At 41.3% G+C, this 23,951-nt stretch overlaps 1 protein-coding gene across 1 annotated transcript in view; it reads right to left on the reverse strand.

Annotated features, from left to right (window-relative positions):
* The window catches only part of ADGRG4 (adhesion G protein-coupled receptor G4), a 50,893-nt gene that overhangs the window by 21,547 nt on the left and 5,395 nt on the right, over positions 1 to 23,951 (reverse strand). The window contains exons 3-9 of the mRNA XM_027846422.1: positions 23,696 to 23,828; positions 17,108 to 17,226; positions 15,010 to 15,220; positions 12,253 to 12,415; positions 11,824 to 11,955; positions 5,398 to 5,520; positions 1,754 to 1,799 (exon numbers count right to left, since the gene is read on the reverse strand). Coding sequence (XP_027702223.1) covers positions 1,754 to 1,799; positions 5,398 to 5,520; positions 11,824 to 11,955; positions 12,253 to 12,415; positions 15,010 to 15,220; positions 17,108 to 17,226; positions 23,696 to 23,828 — 927 coding nt within the window. The remainder of the gene's footprint in view (positions 1 to 1,753; positions 1,800 to 5,397; positions 5,521 to 11,823; positions 11,956 to 12,252; positions 12,416 to 15,009; positions 15,221 to 17,107; positions 17,227 to 23,695; positions 23,829 to 23,951) is intronic.

Here is a 23,951-nt window from a genome sequence, read left to right on the forward strand (position 1 = left end):
AAAAAAAAACGTGATTTGCCCAAGCTCTCACAGGTTTTTGATAATCCCTGATTGGATGTAGGAAGCATGTGATCTTTCTGAGCCTATTAGAGAGCAGCGTAGAGTTTGCCAAGATAAAAGTCTTCTGTACAGTCAACCAAATGTAAGCAGCCAGGGGCAGCTAGGTGGCGCAGAGGATAGAGCACAGACCCTGAAGTCAGGAGGACCTGACCTGAATTCAAATCTGGCCTCAGACCAAACACTTGACACTTACTAGATGTGTGACCCTGGGCAAGTCACTTAACCCCAATTGCCTAAAAACAAAAACAAAAAACAAAAACAAATATAAGCAGCCACGTGCTTGGGCTTCTTCTAAACAACTGTGGTCTTCTGGCTTCAAAATCCATCCATTAGTAAAAGAGCCTTTTCTGTTGCTATCGTGGAACTCTGGCCATAGATTGCTTCATGTCAGCCAAGTAATGTGGGGCAGTGTAGAGAACCCAGGACTTGGAGGCAGGAAGACCCGAGTTCAAATTCTGTCTTAGATATTTGTTAGCTCTGTGACCCTAAGCAGGTCACTTAAATCTCTCTGGGCCTCCATTTCCTCATCTGCATAATGGGGACAATAATAATGCCTACCTCACAGGTACAGGATTGTTATGAAGATCAAACAAGAAAATGTATTAATTTGAAAACCTTAAAAGTACCACTTTGATGTCAGCTACAGTGATGATGCTGGTTATTATTAGCATGATTGTTTTATGTTCCTTCAAGTTTCCATCATTCCATCTACTAGTAAAGACCAACAGAATGAAAATTGAAAATATTAGACAATCCAAACATTTCACAAGATCCATAGAATACTAGAACTAGAAAGGGCCTAAGAGAAGATTTGGTTCAATGCACTCCATTTTGCAGATGAGGAAACTAAGGCCCTGAAATGGGAAGTGATTTGCCCAAAGTCACATAGCTAATAAGTAAAACCTCTGTGATCCAGAGCCAGGACTGCTGACTCCAACGCCAGGATTCTTTTTTTGGGGGGTGGGGGGTGGGGGTGGGATTAGGCAATGGGGTTAAGTGACTTGCCCGGGGTCACACAGCTAGTGAGTGTAATGTGTCTGAGGCCAGATTTTAAACTCAGGTCCTCCTGACTCCAGAGCCAGTGCTCTATTTACTGTATTACCTAGCTGCCCCCGAGGCCAGGATTCTTTATAGTAAACTGAGCTGCCTTTTACACTCAACTTCTGAGGTTATTAAATAATTTATGATTCCTTTTTTTTAACAACAAATTTGTTCCCTTTAATTATATTTTGTTCTTCTTAATCTCAAGATTCTTTGTTGTTTTTTTTTGTTTGTTTTTTTGGGTTAGGCAATGGGGTTAAGTGACTTGCCCAAGGTCACACAGCTAGTGAGTGTTATGTGTCTGAGGCCGGATTTGAACTCAGGTCCTCCTGACTCCAGGGCTGGTGCTCTATCCACTGCACCACCTAGCTGCCCCCTAATCTCAAGATTCTTTTGCATTCTCTGAGTATACACTGATAGAAGGCAGGAGAAGGCAGCCCTAAAGCATGCTGGGTGGCAGAGGAAAGTCTTCCTGCATATGGATGAGCCACAGGTAGAAAATGGAAAGGTGGTGATAGCTTCATTTGACTCTTCACCTTCTCCCCTTCTCCCCCATAACATTATTCCTAAAGACCAAACCATCAAAAGATGCAAGAAATAAATTTCTCCCAAGGGAAGTTAAAGAAACTCAAATACTGCCTGCCATACTCACCATTCTTCTCAAAGTCCCAGAATACACACTGGACATGAGCCCACTTCTGCAGAAAATAGAACCTAGCATTAATGAAGTCTCTTCTTGCAGCATCCAGGCAAAAAGACAAACACCTTTCCAGTTTTGCTCTAAGCTCTGCTTAGTAGGGACTCACATCATTTCTTAATTTTAGGAACTGCGTTGTACATGAAAAGACTCCCCCATGTCTAAACAAGATCAAAGGATCTTCCAGGTACCCTTTAAAATATTTTATGAGGTGTTTGGGGATTTGACACAGTGTCCTGATCAGGGGAGGAGGTTGGTAGTATTCCCTAAGCTGGTGGAATTACAGTCCCATGATACCTTGGCTCAGACAAAGGGTCAAATTAGGGCCAGAACCGAAGTTGAATCTTACTTGTTCTAGGCTGATCTGCCTCCTTACCAGGCCATGATGGACAGTCACAAAAACCCCAGTCCTCCCTAAAATCTTCTGATGACCAAGACAGAGGCCAAGATATGGACCCAGTGGCCAAGTAGGGCAGGTTTGGGCACTGTGGTCTCCAGAAAGGGGAATTAGGCCACAAACCCAGAATGGCTAACATTTCACTCATAGGATGATAGATTCAGAGTTAAAACAGACGTTAAAGGTCATCCAGTTCAACCACCATTTTACAGATGAGGAAACTGAGTCAGAGAAGAAATGTTCAGTGGCTTGCCCAAAGTCATAAAAATGGCAAAGGTAGAATTAAAACCCAGGTTTCCTGACTCCAAATCCCCTGGACTTTCCCCCTGGACTGTGCTGCCTCAAATAAATCACCAAAATAGCATATTTGATTAGCTTCTTTCTCATGGGCTAGAAACAAAGTCAGTGGAAAAATGTGGCATACCTTATTGTTCTAGAATCATTAATAATAATAATGCCAGCAACAACTAGCATTTATATTACATTTTAAGGTTTACGAAGTCTTTCACATGTGTTATCTCATTTTATCCTCACAACAATCCTAGGAGGTAGGTGCCATTATGATCCCCATTTTGCAGATGAGGAAAACGAGGGTGAGCAAGTAAACTGACTTGTCTGGCGTCATACAGCTAAATAAATATCTAAGGCAAAATTTTAACTGAGCTTTACCTGATTTCAATTCTGCCCTCTATCCACTGTGCTTCTTAGCTGCCATGGAATCATTTCAATTTTAGGGTTGGAAGGGACCTCGGAGGTTACCTGGTCCAACGGGTATCTAAATAGAAATTCTCTCTATGACTTTAACTTTGCTTAAAGACCTCTGTGGATGGCGAACTTGCTATCTGCAAAGGCAACCTCTTCTGCTTTGGATTAGCTCAAATTGGTAGGATATTTTCCCCTTGTATGGAGCTGAGATGTGCCTTGGGCCTTTTAAATTAGGAAGAATAGAAGATTAGATTTTTTTTCACTGAATCGAGGTTAACAGCAAAGGATGGCTCACAAAATCACAGAATCTCAGGGTGGGAAAGGACGTCCAACACTATCTGGTTCAACACATACATGCAAAAAGATCTCTTCCAGGGGCAGCTGGGTGGGTAGAGCACCAGCCCTGCAGTCTGGAAGACCTAAGTTCAAATGTGGCCTCAGATCCTTATTAGCTGCGTGACCCTGGGCAAGTCACTCAACCCAGATTGCCTCAAAAAAAAAATAGGATGTCTTCCACACCATACTTGAGGGGTGGCCATCTGGCTTCTAGTGAGGGAGTCCATTCCACTTTGAGACAGCTCTCATTGTTAAGAAGTTCTTCTGCCTCAGTGGGGGGTCTTTGCAAATTCTACACCTGGCTGTCCTCTGGCACCAAGCAAATCATGTCTAATTCCTTTTACACACGATAGTGCTTCCTTCAAAAATTTGCAGACGATCAGTATTCCCCCCCCCCCAACTGCCAACTGTCGGCTCCCTAGCCTTCTCTGAGTTCCTGGCATTGGAAGCAAGTAGATTTGGGTTAAAATTCCATCTCTGATACTAGCAAGTGCTTGTCCATGCAGTGGATAGAGGCCTAAACCTAGAGTCAAGAACACCTGAGTTCAAATCCAATCTCAGAAACTTACTAGCTGTGTGACCTTGGGCAAGTCACTTGACCTCTGTTTTCCTCAGTTTCCTCACCTGTAAAATGGGGATAATAATAGCACCTCCCCCCTCCCAGGGTTGTTGTCAGGATCAAATGAGATAATAATTGTAAAGTGTTTAGCATAGTGCGTGGCACAGGGTAGGCACTATATAAATGTTAGCTATTGTTGTTGTTATTGTTATTATTACTATTATCATTCCAGCTGGATGATTATGAGCAAATCGCTTCATCTCTCTGAGCCTCAGCTTCCTGATCTGCAAAATAGTGATAATCACGCCTGTCATACTTCCCCAGTCAGTTGCTGTGAAGCTGAAATAAGATAAAATATGTAAAGAACTTTGCAAACTTTAAAGGCCTATGTAAATATCAATTATTATCTTATTCTGCCGACTGCAGTGAATCCACATTTATTCTGTGCTATTTATTCACAATACTTCTATGTTATTAGCCTTTTAACTTCAGTAAACTGTTATGCATCATTGGACATAATGAAGAAGAAAAAAGACGGGTGATTTCATCAGTGTGGGTGCTGAGTGTTGGAGACTTTCCCAAGGTCACACAATTAATAAGGGTCAGAGCCTAGGTCTCTCAACCCCAAATCCAGGTCTCTTATCCCTTCACCACACTGCCTTTCATTAATAATGGCTCAAATTTCTAGGGCTCATTAGGTTTTCAAAAGCCCTTTCTTCACAACAGCTCTCTGAGATAGAGAGCTTATGTTACTCTTCCCATTTCACAAGATGAGAAAACTGAGGCACAGAGAGATTAATTGACTTGCCCAAGGTCACATATCCAGATTTGACCTTGAGTCTTCTGGAAGAGGGGCTCTTGACTGAATAAATGTAATTATTGTTGGGGACTCAGAATTCTTAGGGGCAGAGAGGGGTCACAGTGGCAGGTGGGCCAGCCCTGGAGCCTTTGGCCACCAACAAGGACTAGCGCTACTAGCAGGCAAGCATTACTCTGCTTCAGGGTCATAACAGCTAACTAGAAAAAACCTTTAAAAAATACATATACACACACTAAAAGAGTCTAGAATTTCAACGAGAGATAAAAGAATGTCACTAGAATTGTAAATAAGAATTGTTGTGCTTCATACTGACACCACAAACTCTACTCAGGACAAGTGACACAAAATCCATTCTCAGAAAGAGGCAGGTAGAGACACAAGATCGTTATGGGGTGGGGGGTGGGGGGAGGGGGGAGGGACTGCTGGGGAAGGGCTAGAATAAGTAAGTTGGGAGGGGAGCTCACTCAAGCACAGCCCCTAGTGGCATCCTAGCCTTGATAACTAGTCCTTATCCTTGATAACTAGCTTCTAAAATCTGGGATTCATTCAGCAAGCATTTATTGAGTACCTACTATGCACCAGGTACTATGCTAAGTGTTGGGGATACAAAGATAAAAGTGAAGATTCCTTGCCCTTAAGGAATTTTCTTTTTTTTTTCTTTTTGGAAACATCTGTTGTTCCCATGTGACTAAAGGACTACAAGTGTTATCAGCTCCCTGTATATTTGGCACCTTTGTACAAAGGTTCAGTTGCCCCAGCCTAGTGGCAGCTGTCTACGTTACCGTGTTTCCTCTGATATGCTGTAACGTGAATTCTATCGGATCAGCCAGGTTCCAAAGTGATGTATTTGCAGCACTGGTGCTCACAACATAAGTGGTTAAGTTTTCATTTTGGGAAATGTGGTGCTGGAATGTAAACATAGAGAAAAGTTCAGTTCAAACTTCATAGACCAAAGAATGTAAGTGCTAAAAATATATATATATCGATAACATCTACTCCAATCCTTTCATTTTACAGATAAGCAACAGGAGCCCACAGAGGAAAGGACTTTCTGAAAGTCATCTGACTAATAAATGGCAAGAGTGAGGACTCTAATTCAGGGCTCTCCCCTCCCAATCCAATGTTCTTTGCACTGTACAACATGGGCTTGGAGAGCGGGCTCTCCCCACACAACTGCTATAAAATCCCCTGAATTTCTTCTGCTTTCCATAAACAAGCCAAAATTTAAAGGCACAAAAATAGGAGCTGGAATGTTGTACATGGAAAACAGTAATAAGGCCAGTTTGGCTGGATGTAGGAAGCATGTGATCTTTCTGAGACAATTAGAGAGCAGGGTAAAGTTTGCCAAGATGGAAGTCTTCTGTACAGTCAACCAAATGTAAACAGCCATGTGCTTGGGCTTCTTCTAAACAACTGTGGTCTTCTGGCTTCAAAATCCATCCATTAGTAAAAGAGCCTTTTCTGTTACTATCATGGAACTCTGGCCATAGATTGCTTCATGTCAGCCAAGTAATGAGGAAGTACAAATGTAAAAATCAGTCATCTTGAATCCAAATGATTAAATATTGATGTTTCTTGTTTTTAAACCATAGTAATTTCCATATACGTATACATACATACACACGTACATACACATACATATATATGTATATCATTATACATATATCACCCCCTACTGTTGTTAATCCTTCATTTTTTAAGAAGACCAATGACATCTTAGAGTGATGTCTTGACTGGAGAGTGAATTGGATTGAAATGAGGCAGAGCTACACAAAGTCGTCAGCCTCACTGTCTTTTCCTGAGTCATCGAAGCCCAGTGGCAAGACAAAAGTCAGGATGACTGGCGGTGACCCAGGTTGCAGTGGATGGCCTTGGCATCTTCCAAGTCTGACTAAGCTCTAAGCACTCCACAGCACCTGCTTTAGCTGCCTTCATGGCTGTTGGGACAAATTGTTGTCATCTCATCCCATTCTGCCAGGGAAAGTCCTCACATGCTTGGGGTGGACAGCTCCCTAACTCACCAACGGGTTTGAGGCCTGTCAGTTACCCTCAACCTGATTTAGCTTGTTTGCCTAAAGGGTTTTATCAGGGTATGGCCACTACATGCTCCAGCTTCTTGGAGCCACAGGTGAGAGTTGAGTGAAAGGTAGACACCAAAGGTGGACGAGTAGCCCAGAAAAGGGCTTGGTAAGCCCTCACAGCAGAAGGGCTAGTCCTCCTGAACACCCCATATACCTCACACACACACACACACACACACACACACACACACACACACTTCTGAAGGCCATCTTATAACAAAGAAAACCAGGTTAAACTGACAAAATGACCATCATCCTATGCAACATTTGGCACCAACACCTTTCATCATCTGATTTCCTGAAAATGACCTTGGATTCACAAGGCTTGGCCAACAGAGCAGACACTCCTGCAGGGTCTCCCATGATGGAAAGGCTTCCATCCTGAGCCCAACAACACAGCCTTGTCTCTGATGTCTAAGGACCAGCGAGGCTAAATGTTGAGTGAAGGTCTCTTCGTTGACTATTCGGCTTAATTGTGATTTCTCTAATCTGTAACCAAGGATTCCTCGCATTATAGAAATAGCATTGGTAAGCTAATTTGGGCAAAGTCCTTTTATCCTTTTAGGTGGAAAATATTAATGGCTATTACTAATTCCACAATTAATGTATGCAAAATTAGTTTGTGTCTTATCCTCTGCTACCATACAAAAGGAGTGTGTGCTATGTATGATCACTGCCCTTAAGAACTTCTAATCTAGTTGGGGAGAAAGGAGACATTAATAGCTAGAAAACAATACTCAGATATTTGTGATTCCCCCTAGAGAGGCAGGAAATGGCCTGGAGACCTGGATCCCATCAAGAAAAAACAAAACCTGACCTTTCAGAGCCAAGGTATCTGGGGCAGAGGAAACAAAACTATTGAGTTGTCACATGATATAATGGTCTAGATGAGAAATTTCAAACTGACATTTCTCCTAAGTGCCTCTGAACCAGATTAAAATGTAACTGGGAAATGTTAACAAAGTAAAAAGAAACATAATACAACATAGATAATGTTAATTTGTGGTTTTCTAAGTCAACATGCACCCACAGAGATCCGTTTCTACTTGAGTTTGGCACCACTGGACTCTAGAGAACCCTGAAGAGCCATCTAAAAATTAATTGAAAAGAGAACTTAAGCAAAATTGCAGGATGTAAAATAAGTCGACATCAGTTATCAGCATTCCTGTATATTAACAACAAATCTCAGCAGCAACAGAAAGAAAGAGAAATTCCATTCAAAGTGACTATGTACACATATGATCTATTTGGGAGGTCTACCAAAGACACACCCAGGTGCTATAAGAATACAACTATAAAATACTCTTTACAGAAATGTTTGTTGTTGTTCGCTCGTTTTTCAGTTTTGTCTGATTCTTCCTGATTCCATCTGGGGTGTTCTTAGCAAAGATACTAGAGTGGTTTGCCATTTCCTTCTCCAGTTCATTTTACAGATGAAGAAACTGAGGCAAACAGGGTGAAGTGACTTGCCCAGGGTCGAACAGCTAGTTAGTGTCTGAGGCTGGACTGAAGTTAGGAAGAGAAATCTCTTTCCTGTACTCTATCCACTGCACCACCTAGCTGCCTCTTACAGAAATAGACAGACTTAAATAATCAGAGAAATATTCATTGTTTATGAGCATAATAAAAATGGTAATACTCCCTAAATTCATTCATGTATTAAGTGTCACGCCAATCAAAATACCAAAGAATTATTTTCTAGAATTAGAAAAATAATAATGAACGTATTCATTATTATCATGAATAATAATTTATTCATTATCTAGAGGAATAAAAGGTCAAGAATCTCAAAGGAAATCATGAAAAAAGTGGGAAGGAAGAGAGCTTAGCAGTGCCAGATCGCAAACAATACTGCTAATCAGTCAGAAAAAAAACCTTGGTATTGGTTAAAGAATAGAGCAGTCAATCAGTAAAATCCGTGAATTAGGTACTCGACATAGAGATCAAAACAAACACAGTAGAGTCTGAGGCCTGCTCTCCTGATGGCTGAGTCCCTGGCTAGGACTGCCATTTCATGAGAGACCCTAGCCATGCTTGTTTCACTTCCAGATCAACTCCTTCCCCTACTCTGGGCTTTCCAGCCCCCTCCCCCCATTTATGTTTTATCTTCCTCTATTAGAATATAAACATCTTGAGAAAAAGGACCATCATGTTTTATTGGTTTTGTACCCTCAGTACTTGGCATAGTGCCTAGCACACAGTGAGCCCTTAATAAATGCTTATCTATCTATCTATGCAGCTAGATATCTAGTGAGGAAGCTAGGTGGCATAGTGGATAGAGCAGAGTCAGGAAGACCCGAGTTCAAATTCAGCCTCAGATATTTACTAACCATGTGACCCTGGGCAGTCACCTAGCCTCTGTTTGCCTCAGTTTCCTCTTCTATCAAATGGGGATAATAATAGCACTCTGTATCACTTCATACAGCTCTTCCCAGTTTTCTCTGAAATTGTCCATTTAATCATTTCTTATGGTGCAATAATATTCCATTACAGTCATATACCATAGTTTGTTTAGCCATTTCTCAATAGATGGGCATCCCTCCCTCCATCAATTGTGGAATGGCTGAACAAGTTGTGGAATGTGAATATAATGGAATACTGCTGTTCCATAAGAAATGATGAGCAGGTGTACTTCAGAAAAACCTGGAAAGACTTATATGAACTGATGCTGAATGAAGTGAGCAGAACCAGGAGAACATTGTGCACAGTAACAGCCACATTGTGCAATGACTAACTTTGATAGACTTAGCTCTTCTCAGCAATGCAAGTATCTAAGACAACTCCAAAAGACTCATGATGGAAAATGCTATCCACATCCAGAAAAAGGACTATGGAGTCTGAATGCAGAGAGAAGCATACTATTTGCTCTCTCTCTTTTTTTTGTTTGTTTCTTCTTTCTTGTGGTTTCTCCCATTTGTTCTAATTCTTCTTTACAACATGACTAATGTGAAAATAGGTTGAATATGAATGTATATGTAGAGCCTATATCAGACTACACACTGTCTTGGGGAGGGGGGAGAGAAGGAAGGGGGAGAAAATTTAGAACTCAAAATCTTATGGAAGCAAATGTTGAAAACTAAAAATAAAATTTAAAATCACTCTATTCCTATTCTCTATAGGGTGTTTTTTTAACGTAAGTGAGAATTATACTTTTTCTGTATCAGTTGACATAATCACATGCTTTTAGATGATTGTGTTCTTAGTATGATTAACTATGTTGATTATTTTCTTACTGTTGAGCAATTTTTGCATCACTGTCATAAATCCAACTTGGTCTTGATGATTTCTTAGACGAATTGCTGTAGAAAATTGTAGCATGTGGCAAGGGCCAGCTATGATTGTGCATGTATTCATTTGGGAAAATGATAAATGATGGTCAATAAATTTTATTTTTTAAAAGAAAAAAAATAGGGGGGCTAGGTGGTGCAGTGGATAGAGCACCGGCCCTGAAGTCAGGTGGACCTGAGTTCAAATCTGGCCTCAGACCAAAACACCTGACACTTACTAGCTGTGTGACCCTGGGCAAGTCACTTAACCCCAATTGCCTAAAAAAATAGATGGGTGCCCTCCCTTAGTTTCCAGTTAAAATTCCACTACAAAAAGAACTGCTTTAAATCTTTTTGTACATGTGGATCCTTTTCTTCTTTCTTTGATCTCTTTGGAGTATGGGCCTAGTATTGGTATACTGTGGGGTCAAAGCAGATGCAGTTTAGTGAGTTTGGGGGCATAGTTCCAATTTGCATGCAAGAATGGCTGGACCAATTCACAGTTCCACCAGCAGTGCATTAGTGTGCCTGTTTTCCTGCAGCCCCTCCAGCATCTGTCCTTTTTCTTTTATGTCACTTTTGTTAGTTTCACTGGTATAAGCTGGAACTTCAGAGTTGCTTTAACTTGCATTTCTCTATTTGTGATTTGGAGCTTTTTTTTTCATATAGCTGTTGATAGCTTGAATTTCATCTTCTGAAAACTACTTGTTCATATTCTTTGACCATTTATTTATTAGGGTATGGCTTCTTATAAATTGGAATCAGTTCCTTATACAGGGCACTTTTAAGCTATTAAATAACTAAGCTACTAAAGCTTAAAACTGCATTAAGACTTTCAGGGACATTCTGCAAAGATTGTTAGTTAGCTATTTTCCTTGTAATTTTAACCGCATTAGCTTTATTTGTGTGAAAAAAAATTGTAATGGACTCAAAGTACAGAAAGAGACAGACATTTTTGGACACGGCCAATGAGAGCATTGGCTTCCATTTGACTATGAATATTTTTTATCAATGGGAAGGGGAGGACTGGAGGAAGAGAAAATAAATGCTTGTTAATTGAAAAAAATGAAATGAAATTTTAAAAAGGATAGCCATCGAAATATACTTCCTTCCTTTTGGTAGAGAGGTGGGGTAGTACAGGTGCAAAATGTAGCATACAGTGTCAGATATAGTTTGTAAATCACTTTTGCTTTAACTGTTTTGTGTGTGTGTATGCATGTGCATGTTATAAATGGGGTTTAATGATGTTTGGGGGGGGATATATTGGGAAATGATTGCAATACAAAAAATAAAAGGCCTCCATATGAATAAACCATCTCTAGTCTGACAGATTTCACATTAGGTTCCCTCACACACTATCTAGTTCTGCCATACACAGCATTCCATCCCGTTTCTGGGCCTGGAATGTTTTCCCTTCTCTCTCCTTGGAAACTCTAGACTATCTTCAAATCAGCTCAGGTGCCACTGCTTCCATGAAGCCTTTCCTAATCCCTTTGATGGGGACCCCTGAAATTACTTTGCATTTCCTTTGTGTATTATTTGTATTTGCTTATTTGTGTACATATTATTTTCCATGGCAGATTGTAAGCTCTTTGAGAGCAAAGATTATTTTTCTTTCTATATTTGTCTCCCCAGTACCTAGAATAGGGCCTGACACATAGTAGGTGCTTAACAAATGCTTGTCTTTTTGAATAAAACTTGGCAGATTCTTCAAACAGGAAATGTTTGTTCATGTGGTGGGCCAGGGGTGCATTCAGATAATCGTGGAGCAAATTAAAGTGAAAAATATTACTATGCTAACAACACAAAATGGTAGGGATTGTGGACTATCTTGATCCCATCTCTAAATGCAAGGCTGTACCTCAAAGATTGACGTTTGCCCAAAGAAGCTAAACACGATCTTCTGTAGGTCGAAAGGAATTCTCTTCTTCAGTGATTTAGGCAAATACATGGAAGCCAAAGTCGTCCTCTGAGGTGCTGTGTCTAGATAAACCTGTGGAGAGAGACCCTAAAATGAGGAAAGGTGTGAAAAAGCTCTGCCCAATGAGCAGGGCCCCCAAGTCCAGCATGGCTGCTAGCATCCCAGGTGACCTCTAGAAGACCGAAAGCCTTCATGTTTCAAAGAAAGGGAGTTATTTGCTTCCTAAAACATGCCACATACATCACATATACCACAGGAATAATTACATGATCCCTTGGAACACTATTGAAGAAAGGACATCTTTCTCCATCCCCATGTAGTCTTCTCCTTCCCCGAGCCTGTCACCCAGTGTCTCTGGGTTACACTCACCTCAGGGTCCATGCCTTCCTTATAGTAGTGAATACTAAAGGAAACGCCTTCAAATTCCTCCTCCACCTGAAGCACAGCTAGAGCCAATGAGGCCACAGTTACATTGGCGGTCTTCCCAGAAAACTTCATCTTGTAACCTACCTGCTCAATTGTCCTCAAGATCCTTTCAAGGACAAAAAAGAATTTGTTAAAAACCACACCATTAGGGTTATTTAATAATTAGCATTTGTAAAGCACTTTTAAGGTTTGCAAAGTGTGTTACACGTATCATTTCATTTGATCCTCACGACAACCTTGTGAAGGAGGTGCTATTATTTACATTTTATAGATGAGGAAACTGAGGCCAAGAGAAGCTAAGTAACTTGCCCAGAGTATACCACTGGTTTAGTATCTGAGGCAGGATCTGAACTCAGGTCTTCCTTACTTCATCTCCAACACTATCCATTATGCCACTTAGCTGCAGTCATTAGCTAAAATGGTTCATTAAGCAAGATTTCTTATATCGGAAGATAAGAAGATAGGGCCTTGGCAGGTTCAGCTAACATTGAAAAGCTTCACATACAGTCCTGGTAATGGACCATCCATCTGGCATCTGAAGACCAGTCTAGGCCCATCATACAAGGACCAGCCTAGCTAAATTTAAGGAGGCTCATCTCCAAGGACCGGCCAACAGGGGATGCATTTTTTCCCACCACAATAACTCATGAATACCAGAGGGCTTGTGGTATTGGTCTGGTGTTGGAGTGTTGAATTATAAATAACTCTGCTGAGGGTTGGGGGGAGGTGAGAGGGGTGTCCATGAATATGGAACATTGCATATATTGTAAGATGTTTTTTGATGTAGTGATTAGTTTTGCTGATTTTTTTCCCCTCTTCCTCTCTTTCTTTTTAAAAATGTCTTTGTATTATGGAAGGACTCTCTGGGAGGGTAGGGAAGGGATACAAGGGGAAATTTGGGCTATGCAAAAACAAAAGGCATTGATAAATTCCCCCTACAGCCAATCTGGTGATGGGTTTTTATGAACTTAGCTAAGCTGCTGTTAGCTAGGCTTGTGTTAGAGTGATATAGAAATGTCGGTTACTATTACTACTACTAACATAACAATAGTGATAATACTGTTAAGTAGCATTTATATAGCACTTTCAGGTTTACAAAGAGCTTTGCAAATATTGTCTCACTTGATCCTCACAACAACCCTGGGAGGTGCATGCTATTATTATCTCCATTTTACAGATGAGGAAACTGAGGCAGACAGAGTTTTAAGTGACTCGCCCAGGGTCACACAGCTAGGAAGTGTCTGAGGTCAGATTTGAACTTCGTCCTCCTGGCACTCTATTTGTGATAAATATTAATAAAAAATTAGGCCAAGTATAGTGGAGTCAGAAGAACTGGGTCTGACTTCTGATTCTGCCGCTTAGTAGCAGTATGACTTTGATCAATTTTTTTTTAAACCTCTCAACTTCAGTTTCTCCATCTACTACTAGAGAATAACAATGACTTCTGTTATCATCATCATTGTCAAATCCAAATGCCTTTGTTTGTCATTCAAGGCCTTCCATAATTGCCCAACCCTCACCTGCTCCCCTGCTGCTCATGCACGTGAACCTTCTCTTCTAGGACTCCTCACTGTCTCTGGTACACACCAAACTCATTCCCACCTCCATGCATTTGTTCATGGCATTGCCCCCTCTTCTGGAATGGTCTTACTTCTTCCCTTTCCTTTATGACCTCTACCTATCTCTTAGGGTTGAGCTTAAGGTCCACCTCCTCCAGGAAGTCATCCCTGACTACTTGCATCTGCATGGATTTTTCCCTTCCTGTAGTCAGTGGCACATTTTGTAATAATGTTGACGGAGGGCACTTTATTTTATCCGAAGCACAACCCTGGGACAGAAGGAGGGAAGCCACTGCCAGTATATCACCTTCCGTTAAGACCTGAGGCTCTGAAAAGTTTAATAACTTTTCCATAGTGAGTGATGCAGCTAATCAGTGTCTGGAATTTGAGTAAGTTAAGTAAGTGTCCAGCTCTCACTCCTCCAAAGCTGTGTCTGTTCCATTTCCCACAGAATCTAAACTCAGTTCACCAGATCATATCCCTAAAGAGCCACTCATCATTCTCTCCTTGAAAATTGCTTGAGGTCAGGGGCCATATGCTATCATTCATTTGCATCTTTCATAGGCCCCAACGCAACACCGGAAACGTAATAGGCAGTTGATTGGTTGACTCGTCTTGCCAAATACTGAGATTGGGGCCATAAGGTGGATTTAGATGATGAAATAATAACCACTTCACAAAAGTAGCCATTGCTTTGTGATTTAAAGTCATAGAATCAGAATTTCAGAGATGGAAGAAATTTCATCGGCCACCTAGTCCAAACCATTCCCCAAAAGGCATGTCATACCCACCAAGTCGTCATCTGGCCCTTATTTGGCTCTGTCTTGAGCCCCCTTTCCGTGGCTCAGATAAGCTGGTCTGGGCCAAGGTCAGTTGGTTACTACATGCTTACTATGTGCCTAGCATTGGGCTAAGCACCAAGGAGCCAAAGAAATCTAAAAACAATCCCTGGCCTTAAGGAATTTAGGTTCTAATGGATATCTATGACCCTGAGCAATCGTGTGGCCTCTCCAGGCCCCCGTTTTTTCCTCTTGACCTCTCTGTTGGGATAGAAGGGGTCTCCGAGGTAATTTGGCCCAACCCCATCTCTTGGAAAAAGACGAAAAATGAGGCCCAGAGAAGCTTGTCACTTCGTACTTACTCATTGCTTAGCAAGGACTGATCAGGCAGCAATCCAATCCCCAAAACCACATCAAGTATCTGTAACAGAATCTGTGCTAGATTCAGACTTAATTCATCACATTTTGAGATGTCAGACACCTTCAAAACAATAATCTTGATTTCTTTTTGGTTCAGGCCTGGGGAGTCATGTATCAGACTTAAAATGTGCTCAGCAACATCATTGGCATTCTCTACAAGAGATTGGAGACAATGATGGCGAAGCTATGTTAGAGTGGGGATTTTTAAGTCCTTCCATCTAATGTTTTCTCACTAACTTAAAAAAAAAGTTTATCTTATGTTTATGGATAACTTTTTTAGACATCACATTCATGTCCAGATAAATCTGTTCATCTCCAGTGAGCCATCCCTTGTAACCAAGAATTGAAAAGAAGTTCAGCAAAACTAACTAACACATTGTCTGGCAGTACATGCGCCATTCCTCACCCATAGTCCCCCACTTCTTTAAGGAAGGGAGGGAGGTGCCTTATCTTCACTCTTCTTCATCTCCATTTAATTTGGACAAATAAAGAAACATTGAGCCAGGTTGAACCAAATGAAAGTATGAGGGACCTTGATTTCTACCTTCCTGATAAAGTTGTGGTTAAATCACGTCTGGCCTATCCAGGTCCCAAGGAGCATCTCGAATCCTGCAGCAAACCTTTTTGGAAAGGGAAAGATTCTTGAGTGATGCAAATAATCTACACCCCAAAGTAGTCCTTCTTGTAAGTATGGGGTTGTGTATAGAACCAGCCTGGGTTCAAATCTCACTAATAATTCATTTTCATGTAGTCATTTTAAACTTTGCATAGTCATTTATAACATTTCATAAACTCATTTCAATCACATAGTTGTTTACGCATGTGCTAAAATCATCCCCATTTTACAAATGAGGAAACTGAGACTCAGAGCGGTCTAGATATTTGGGGTCACTCAACTAGTAACTGACAGAAGTGGGAGCTGCAATCTGATCTTGGGTCTAGGTTTCCATGGCTTCTAGTAGGGACTTTTTTTTTTTATCGAAAGACTCCAGCCCACAGGAGAAAAAGCATCAGGGGCTAAGTCAGTGACCTGTGTGGCAATTTCCTCCAGCGACACAGATTACAACTACTCTATAACATATTCTTAAAGTGTCTCCTGAGGCTCAGAGAGGTTAAGTGATTTGCCTGGAGCCACATAACCAGAAGAAGGTCCAGACCTTCCCAGCTCCCTATCCAGGGCTCTATCTACCATGCTAGGCTGTCTGCCTATAGTGATGGAGAAAGCAACTTCCCTTAGAATTGTTTTGACGACAAAAAAAAAATAAAATAGGTCCTGATCGTCTTAAGATGTGGTTTCTATGGCAACCAAATTCCTTGTACATTCTTCTTCAGCGGAGAAATTAACCATTGCTCAATACACACAATGACCATAATAATGTAAAGGAAAATGTTACTAAAATGCATCAGAACTTGCACCAGTGAGTCGACCCATCTTGACTCCAGAAGTCTGATGACGAGGGATCTCCCTCCTCTTTGCAGAGAGGTGGTCGAGTGGCAGGTGCAGAGTGAGAGATGCAAGGTCAGACATGGTCAATTTTTGTTTATTTTCTCAAACTCTATGACCATATTGCAAGAGAAGATTCCATGGGAGTACTGGGGGAAATAACAATAATTTTAAAAATCGATAAAATATTTTTAAAAATTCACTGCTCCTTGGCCAATATTTTTAACTTTTTCAGGGCAAGGGCCTTAAGAATTCTATGCCTAGATTTTCTTTCAAATCATTGTAAACAGGTGTGACTGTTATGCATAGATCGAAGCTGGGGAAGTTACGTCGAAATTGAATTTTTATAACTTGAATAACATTTCAAACATACTCAGAGTGTTAGCTACCTAAAGGGATCTTGCAATTATTCCTTTTGTAAGAGTGAATAATGACTCTCCTCCTCACCCCCATCCCTCACATTTTATCTGCTTTATAAGAGCCGATTATTTAATCGTGTTTTCTAAAAGTGCGGCTGGCTCGCCTACACTGTCTGGTTCCACGTCAAGTTGGTAATCTGGCCCCAGTCTTGGAATATGTGTCTAATCAACTCTCACCATCAGTTATGAGAACATCTTCAAGGTCGACAATCTTATCTGGAAGTGCCTGGAGCAGTTTACATGGTGTATAGTGGGGGGCTCCCCAGCTTGATTTGCCATTCTCAGCATCAATAATGCTGAAAAATAAGGAGAGGGTGAGGTTATTTTCATTCTCTTGCTGTCCTTTCTTGAGGAGTCTTGACAATTCTGGCCTCCACATAGATGGCAAGCTCAGGGGCTCTCTGCAATTTTTGATTCTAAGAGCCACTTCTTCTTTCTGGGCCCTCTCACCTCTCTTAGCTTCTGTGACTCTGCTCTCTCCTGGCTCTCCTCCTACTATCCAAATGCTCTTTCTCAGTTTCTTTTGTTGGCTTATCAGCCATTTCCAACCCTGGAATCTGCCCTGGCCCTCTTCTTTCCTCTCTCAATATTCTCTCTTTGTGATCTCGTACACTTTTAGGCATTCAGTTTGAGACATGGTATTTGAGATGACTCCAGAATCTATCTCTTTGCTGAACTCCAATCATACATATATCACCCACGGAAGGTTAGAGAGCTCCTGCTGGATAGCCAATAGGTATCTCAAGGTCTAGGTTGAGGACAAAATACATGACCGCATCCAGCCCTCCCCCCTCCCCACTCTGTGAATACCTAGGAATTCAACACATACAAAATAGAAGTAAGGAGAAAAACAAAAGTTTGGAACATGGATCATGGAGAGTGATGAGTCAATCATAGATGAATAAAGCATTGTACATCCTATGATTCATAGAAGCTTAGACAACAGAGCTGAAAGAAAAATTTCACAGATCACTCTCCCATTTTTAGATATAAGGAAAATGAGGCTCCTGTGGGTAAAGTGAATTACCCAAGATTGCCTGGCTAGTTAGTATCAAAGCTGGGATTTAAAACTAGGCCCTTTGAAACTAAATGCAGGGTTCTTTCCATGATATCATACTACAGAACAAAGATCATCAGCAAAGGACTATTTCTTCTTCTTCTTCCCACCATAATAATAATGATAATCATGATGACTATAATAATAATAGCATTTATATAGTCCTTCAAGGTTTGCAAAGTGCTTTAAAAATATTATCTTATTTTATTCTCACAACAACTGTGGGAAGTAGGTGCTATTGTTACCCCCATTTTACAGATGGGGAAACTGAGGCAGACAGAGGTTAAATGACTTTTCCAGGGTCACACAGCTAGTAAGTGTCTGAGGCCAGATTTGAGCTCGGGTCTTCCTGACTCTAGGCCTAATGCCCTAGCCATTTCACAGCTTAGCTGTCCAATATGGGGAAACAGAACTTTTTGTTATCCTTAGCTTTCACCATCAACCTCAGGGTATAGCTGACACTATGCTTACAACTCTTTCGACATTGTTCTGTGCTACTCCTTTGTGTTTATCCTCAGTTCCTGCTCCTTGCTTCCATCTTCATGAAACTATGAATCTCTATAATGTGCATCTTGTTTTTCCTTTAAAGGAAAAACATGTAACCTTCAAAAGCTGTCATGCTTGTCTATGATTCATTCCTTCTAGACTTCCTTCTCTTCTCTCCTATACATTCTTAAAAATGCTTCAATGATCTTCTTTTCTTTTTGTTTCTGTCTCTCTTTTGGCAACTTTATCATTAGCCCCACTACCTTTTGGGGGGAAAAACCCTTTGTTTCCCCATTTGAAAAATGATGAAAAGATATGAACAGGCAATAGTCAAAGGGAAAAAAAAATCTAAGCCATCAATAGCCTTATTTAAAAATGCTCCAAATTACTAATAATCAGAGAAATGCACATTAAAACAACTGTGAGGTTGCTGAGGTTTAATCACCCATCCAATTGGCAAAGTTGACAAAAAGGAAAAGAGACAGATGTGGAAGGAGCTGCAGGAAAACAGGAAGTTAATGCACCGTTGGAACTATATGGTCCAACTATTATGGAAAGCAATTTGGAACTCTGCCCCCAAATCACTAACCTCTTTGACTCTGCTGTAGACCTCTACTAGAACTATACTCTCAAAGAGATGACAGAAAGAGGAAGAATGACCTATATGAACAACAATATTTATAGCAGCTCTTTTTGTAGTGACAAAGAATGGAAACTGAGGGAATACCCATCAGTTGGGGAATGCCCAAACAAACGTTGGGTATATGAATGGAATTGAATGCTATTGTACCATAAGAAACGATGAAAGGAATGGTTTCAGAGAAACCTGGGAAGACTAATACGAACTGATGCAAAGTGAAGTGAGCAGAACCAGGAGAACAATTTATACAATAGCATTATAAAGACAAACAACTTGGATCAATACAAAGATCAAACAAGGTTCCAGAGGACCAATAACAACTTCCTGGAAGAGAGGGGATAGACTTAAGATATAGAATGAACTATGCATTTTTGGACATAGCCAATGCAGAAATTTGTTTTCCTTGACTATGCATATTTGTTACAAGAGTTTTTTCTTTTTTTCATGGGGAGTGGGGTGGATTGGAAGAAGAAAAATTGAAAAAAAAAAAGTCACATGTAATAAAAGTTACATTTTACAAAGCCCTTATAACAAATATAGTCAGGCAAAATAAATTCCCACATTGGCTGTGTCTGAAGTATATGTTGTTTAGTCATGTGTGACTCTTCATCCATGGGGTTTTCTTGGCAAAGATACTGGAGTGGTTTGCCATTTCCTTCTGCAGTGGATTAAGGCAAACAGAGGTTAAGGGACTTGCCCAGGGTCACACAGCTAGTAAGTGTCTGAGGTCATATATGAACTCAGGTCTTCCTGACTCCAGGCCCAGTGCTCTACCCACTGAACAATCTAGCTGCCTTGTTACGGTCTAAGTTGACCAATGAAAGTTCTTTATGCATTCAAATTAATTCCTTAGACAGTTCTTCCTCTTCCTCATCGCAATGGTTTGTTTTAATGTTTGTATTAACTGAATGTTATCCTTCAGAGATCTCACCTATCCTTTCTCTGAATGCTTTGAAATCTACTCTCTCCAAATTGAGGGCATTATGCCCAGCTTGCTTCTATTGCCCTATCATGAACATTCTTCCCCTAGCTAGTATGGAATGCCCTCTCTTCTGGTGGCACCTGTTGGTCCACAATCCTCGGGACCTCCCCATCAGAGGGTCCAGGTATCCATCCTTCACACTTCTTGTATAGCCCTAAGTGTTGGGCAGTCCGTCTTCTTCCCTTCTCTCTTTGAGTCACATCCCTCCTATGCAGGCTAGAATTCATATCCCTTCTGATTCATTTTCTCCTTTGTTCCTCCCCTGAAGCAGTTTTTCCAAGAAATCACTCATTTTTCCTGGTAATCTGGAGAGCAGAGAGACATTACTGTAGCCCTTTCATCTTCTCCCCTAAAAGGGAGAGCAAAGTGCACTTAGTACACCCAACTGTTAGTCACCACCGACGGGAATAGAAGCAGTGAGCTCTTTGCGAGGCACTAGGCCATTTCCCTTACTCTCTTGTACTTGCTAGAAATGAGATCCTCACTTCTCCGCTCTTCGAACTGGAAGTTCCTGTGGCTAATTACCAATGCCAACTCTCTGCTTCCCGTGTTGGGGGCTCAGTCACTGGGGGCTTCAGAGCAATCCTTGAAGGCACTCAATGGAAAGAAAGCCATACTTGTAGTCACAGGACCTGTGTGACCTTGGGCAAATCTTTTTTGCCTCTGTTGGCCTCAGTTCCTTCATCTGTCAAATGAGGAAATGGAACTCATTCTTGTTGAGTCATTTCAGTTGTGTCTGGCTCTCTGTGACCCCATCTGGGGTTTTTTTTGGCAAAGATACTAGAGTGGTTTTCCATTTCCTTCTCTAGCTCATTTGACAGATGAAGAAACTGAGGCAGCCAGGGTGAAGTGACTTACCCAGGGTCACACAGCTAGTCAGTGTCTGAGGCCAGATTTGAATTCAGAAAGATGAGTCTTCCTGACTCCAGGCCTGGCGCTCTATCTATTGCAGCGCCACCTAGCTGCCCTAGAAATTGAACTAGATGGCCTCTAACTTCCCTTCCATCTCTCTGGTTCTATGACATACTGTACTTTCCTACCTTTAAAGGGGCTTTTCCCACCTGTTTTTTTTTAAATAATAATAGGTGGGCCAGCTAGATGGCGCAGTAGATGGAGCTCCAGTCTTGGTGTCAGGATGACCTGAATTCAAATCTGGCCTCAGACACTTGACACTTACTAGCTGTGTGACCCTGGGCAAGTCACTTCACTCCATTGCCTAGCCAAAAAAATAATAATAACAGCTAACATTTATAAAGCACTTACTATGTACCAGGTGCTTTACAATCATTATCTCACTTGATTCTCACAACAGCTCTGTTATTAGGTGCTATTATTGTCCTCATTTTTCAGATGAAGAAACTGAGGCAGACAGAGTGACTTGCCCAGGGTCACAGAAACAATAAGTGTCTGAGGCCAGATTTGGATTTAGGTATTCTTGACTCCAGGCCCAACTCTCTATCCACGCCACCTCTGGCTATTTAAATATGCCTCTATGTGCCTAGCTTTCTCAGCAAATTACTGTAAAATTCTTAATGTAAATGGCAGCTGCCCTTGGCTGTGGTCTGTGAAAAGATCTTGGCTAGAAATCATACTGCCAGCCACGTTGGCACTTCTTTCTTTCTCTTCTCACCTTGTTAATCAGATTTTAAATAGCTCATATTTCTATATTGCCTCTTCATTTAGGGCCTACTTTCTGTTCCACTGCACTGCTCAGAGCTCACCTGGATTCTTGCAGTTAGTTCTGGGTACCACATTTTAGGAAGGATGTTGACAAGTAGGGAGTTTTCAGAAGAGGGCATCCAAGATAGTGAGAAGAGTTGAAATCCCACTGTATTAGGAGCACTTGAAAATACTTAAGCTGCTTAGACTGGAGGAGAGAAGACTTGGTGGGGACATGCTACTTATTCTCAAATATTTAAATATAGAAGAAGAATAAGATTTGGTTTGCTTGGCTTCAGACGACAGAGTTAGGAGCACTGGGTAGAAGCTTCTGAGAGGCAGATTTCAGCTTAGCATAGAGAAAAAATTTCCTAACAATTAAAGATATACCAAAGTAGAATAGATGCTTTAGGAGGTAATGAGCTTCCCATCACTGGAGGTCTTCAAGAAGAGGCAATTAACCTGAGACAAATGAAAACCCTGAGAGACAGAGTTTCTCAGTAAGACTAACAGGGCAGTCCTCCTGGCTCAGAGTGAATGTAAATAATAACTGTTTCTTTTTTGGCCAGCAACCCCGAGGGTCTTCCCCTCCCAGTTTTTTTTTTTTTTAAATTAAAGGGGCCATCCCTTGACTCACTTCTTAAAAAAGCCTATTCACTGAATGGGTGTTGCCTCACTCAAAGTGAGAACCTGAAAAGACCTTAGCTTAAAAGGGCCAAGGTCTCCCATTGCATCATGAGCCATCTCTAGTCATCCTGATGAATATCTGCCCACTGGACCCAGATGGCTCTGGAGGAGAAAATGAGGCTGGTGACCTTGCACAGCCCTCCCTCACTCGTATCAAAGTCAATTGCAAGTCATGTCATCGTCAAACTGATGTCATGGTCCTCTTCGAGAATGAAGGACAAATCACCACCACCACAACAACGACAAAGCGGGGCAGTCAACAAATTTGATGGTCAGTGGTTTCTCTCAGTAACCAAAGACACCAAAGGAGACCCTGAAATGTCTTAAATCCCTTCTGAAAGAGAACTCCCCTGACAAGTGAAGATCAATCCTGATTGATGGACATTTAATAAGGAGCTAGACTAAAAGTCTTCAGCTTTTAGCTGAAGCACGATCATGGCTTGATCATGACACTTAGCAGCCTCGAGGCATCTGAGCAGGAGAAGCCATCTCCATTTGTACCTTTCTAGCTAGTTTTCTCCTTCCGGAGCTGGGCTTCCCTGAACTCCACTGGAGGGGACCAAGGACAGGGGGCTCCTCCTCCAGGCAAAGGCTTACCCAAACCGGATTCTCTTTATACTCTAAACAGAAATTAGGTCTCTCAGTTGGGTGAGGTCCCCCAACTAACAAGCATCTGCCTTGAGGACTAGAAGCAAACTTCACTCAGCCATGCCCTTCAGAGGCTGACTGACCTTTTCAGGAGATGAGTTTTAACAGCAATAAGAGGAAAAAGGGTGGCTCACAAATCTAGTTATTAGTTATTAATATAATAGTATAATATTAATTTCTCTCAAATCACTAATCAGGGAAAGAGATTCTAAAGGGGATTCCTACTCAGAGAAGGGTTGGACTGGATGACCTTTGGAGATAACCTCCAATTCTAAAACTGATAATCCTATCACTACTGAGGCCCCTTCCAGCTCTAAGATTGGGAAAGTCTACATCCCCCCCCCACAGTACCATTTGCCAACTTCAAACCCTACCCAAATGAGAAATCAGATTAGTTTTAATGTCTGATGTTTGGTTTCTAATTTTTTTTTGTGAGAAGCATGTTCTTTCAAAAACAACAAAGTTAGCAACAGCAAGGAGTGACGTCCAGAGGTGGCAGAAGGGAGACTGGCATGGGATGGGTGAAAGGCAGCTAGTATAATTGGTTATATGAAATAAATCAGCACATGTCAATTTGTAGCTAATAGAAATCGATTCTGTACTTACCAAATTCTGGTAGCTTTCTGACTAGGATTCTTAACACATGGGCTTTGAGCTGTCTCTGTAGGATTGGTTAATGGCCACTTATATGTTCCTTTGTATCTGGAAGTGGTTTCTTCCTCCATGCACTTTCCTGGCTCTAAAGAGAGGATACATAGAGGTCAGTTGTCACCATGTCTGTTGGACAAGAGCCCCAGGAAACTGATGATCCCCAAGGTCCTACTTAGTTCTAGCATTCTTTGTCCCTAAATAAAAATCAAGG

The sequence above is a fragment of the Vombatus ursinus genome, unplaced genomic scaffold (genome assembly GCF_900497805.2).
Source record: "Vombatus ursinus unplaced genomic scaffold, bare-nosed wombat genome assembly UNPS02015152.1, whole genome shotgun sequence".
Classification (NCBI taxonomy): Eukaryota; Metazoa; Chordata; class Mammalia; order Diprotodontia; family Vombatidae; genus Vombatus; species Vombatus ursinus.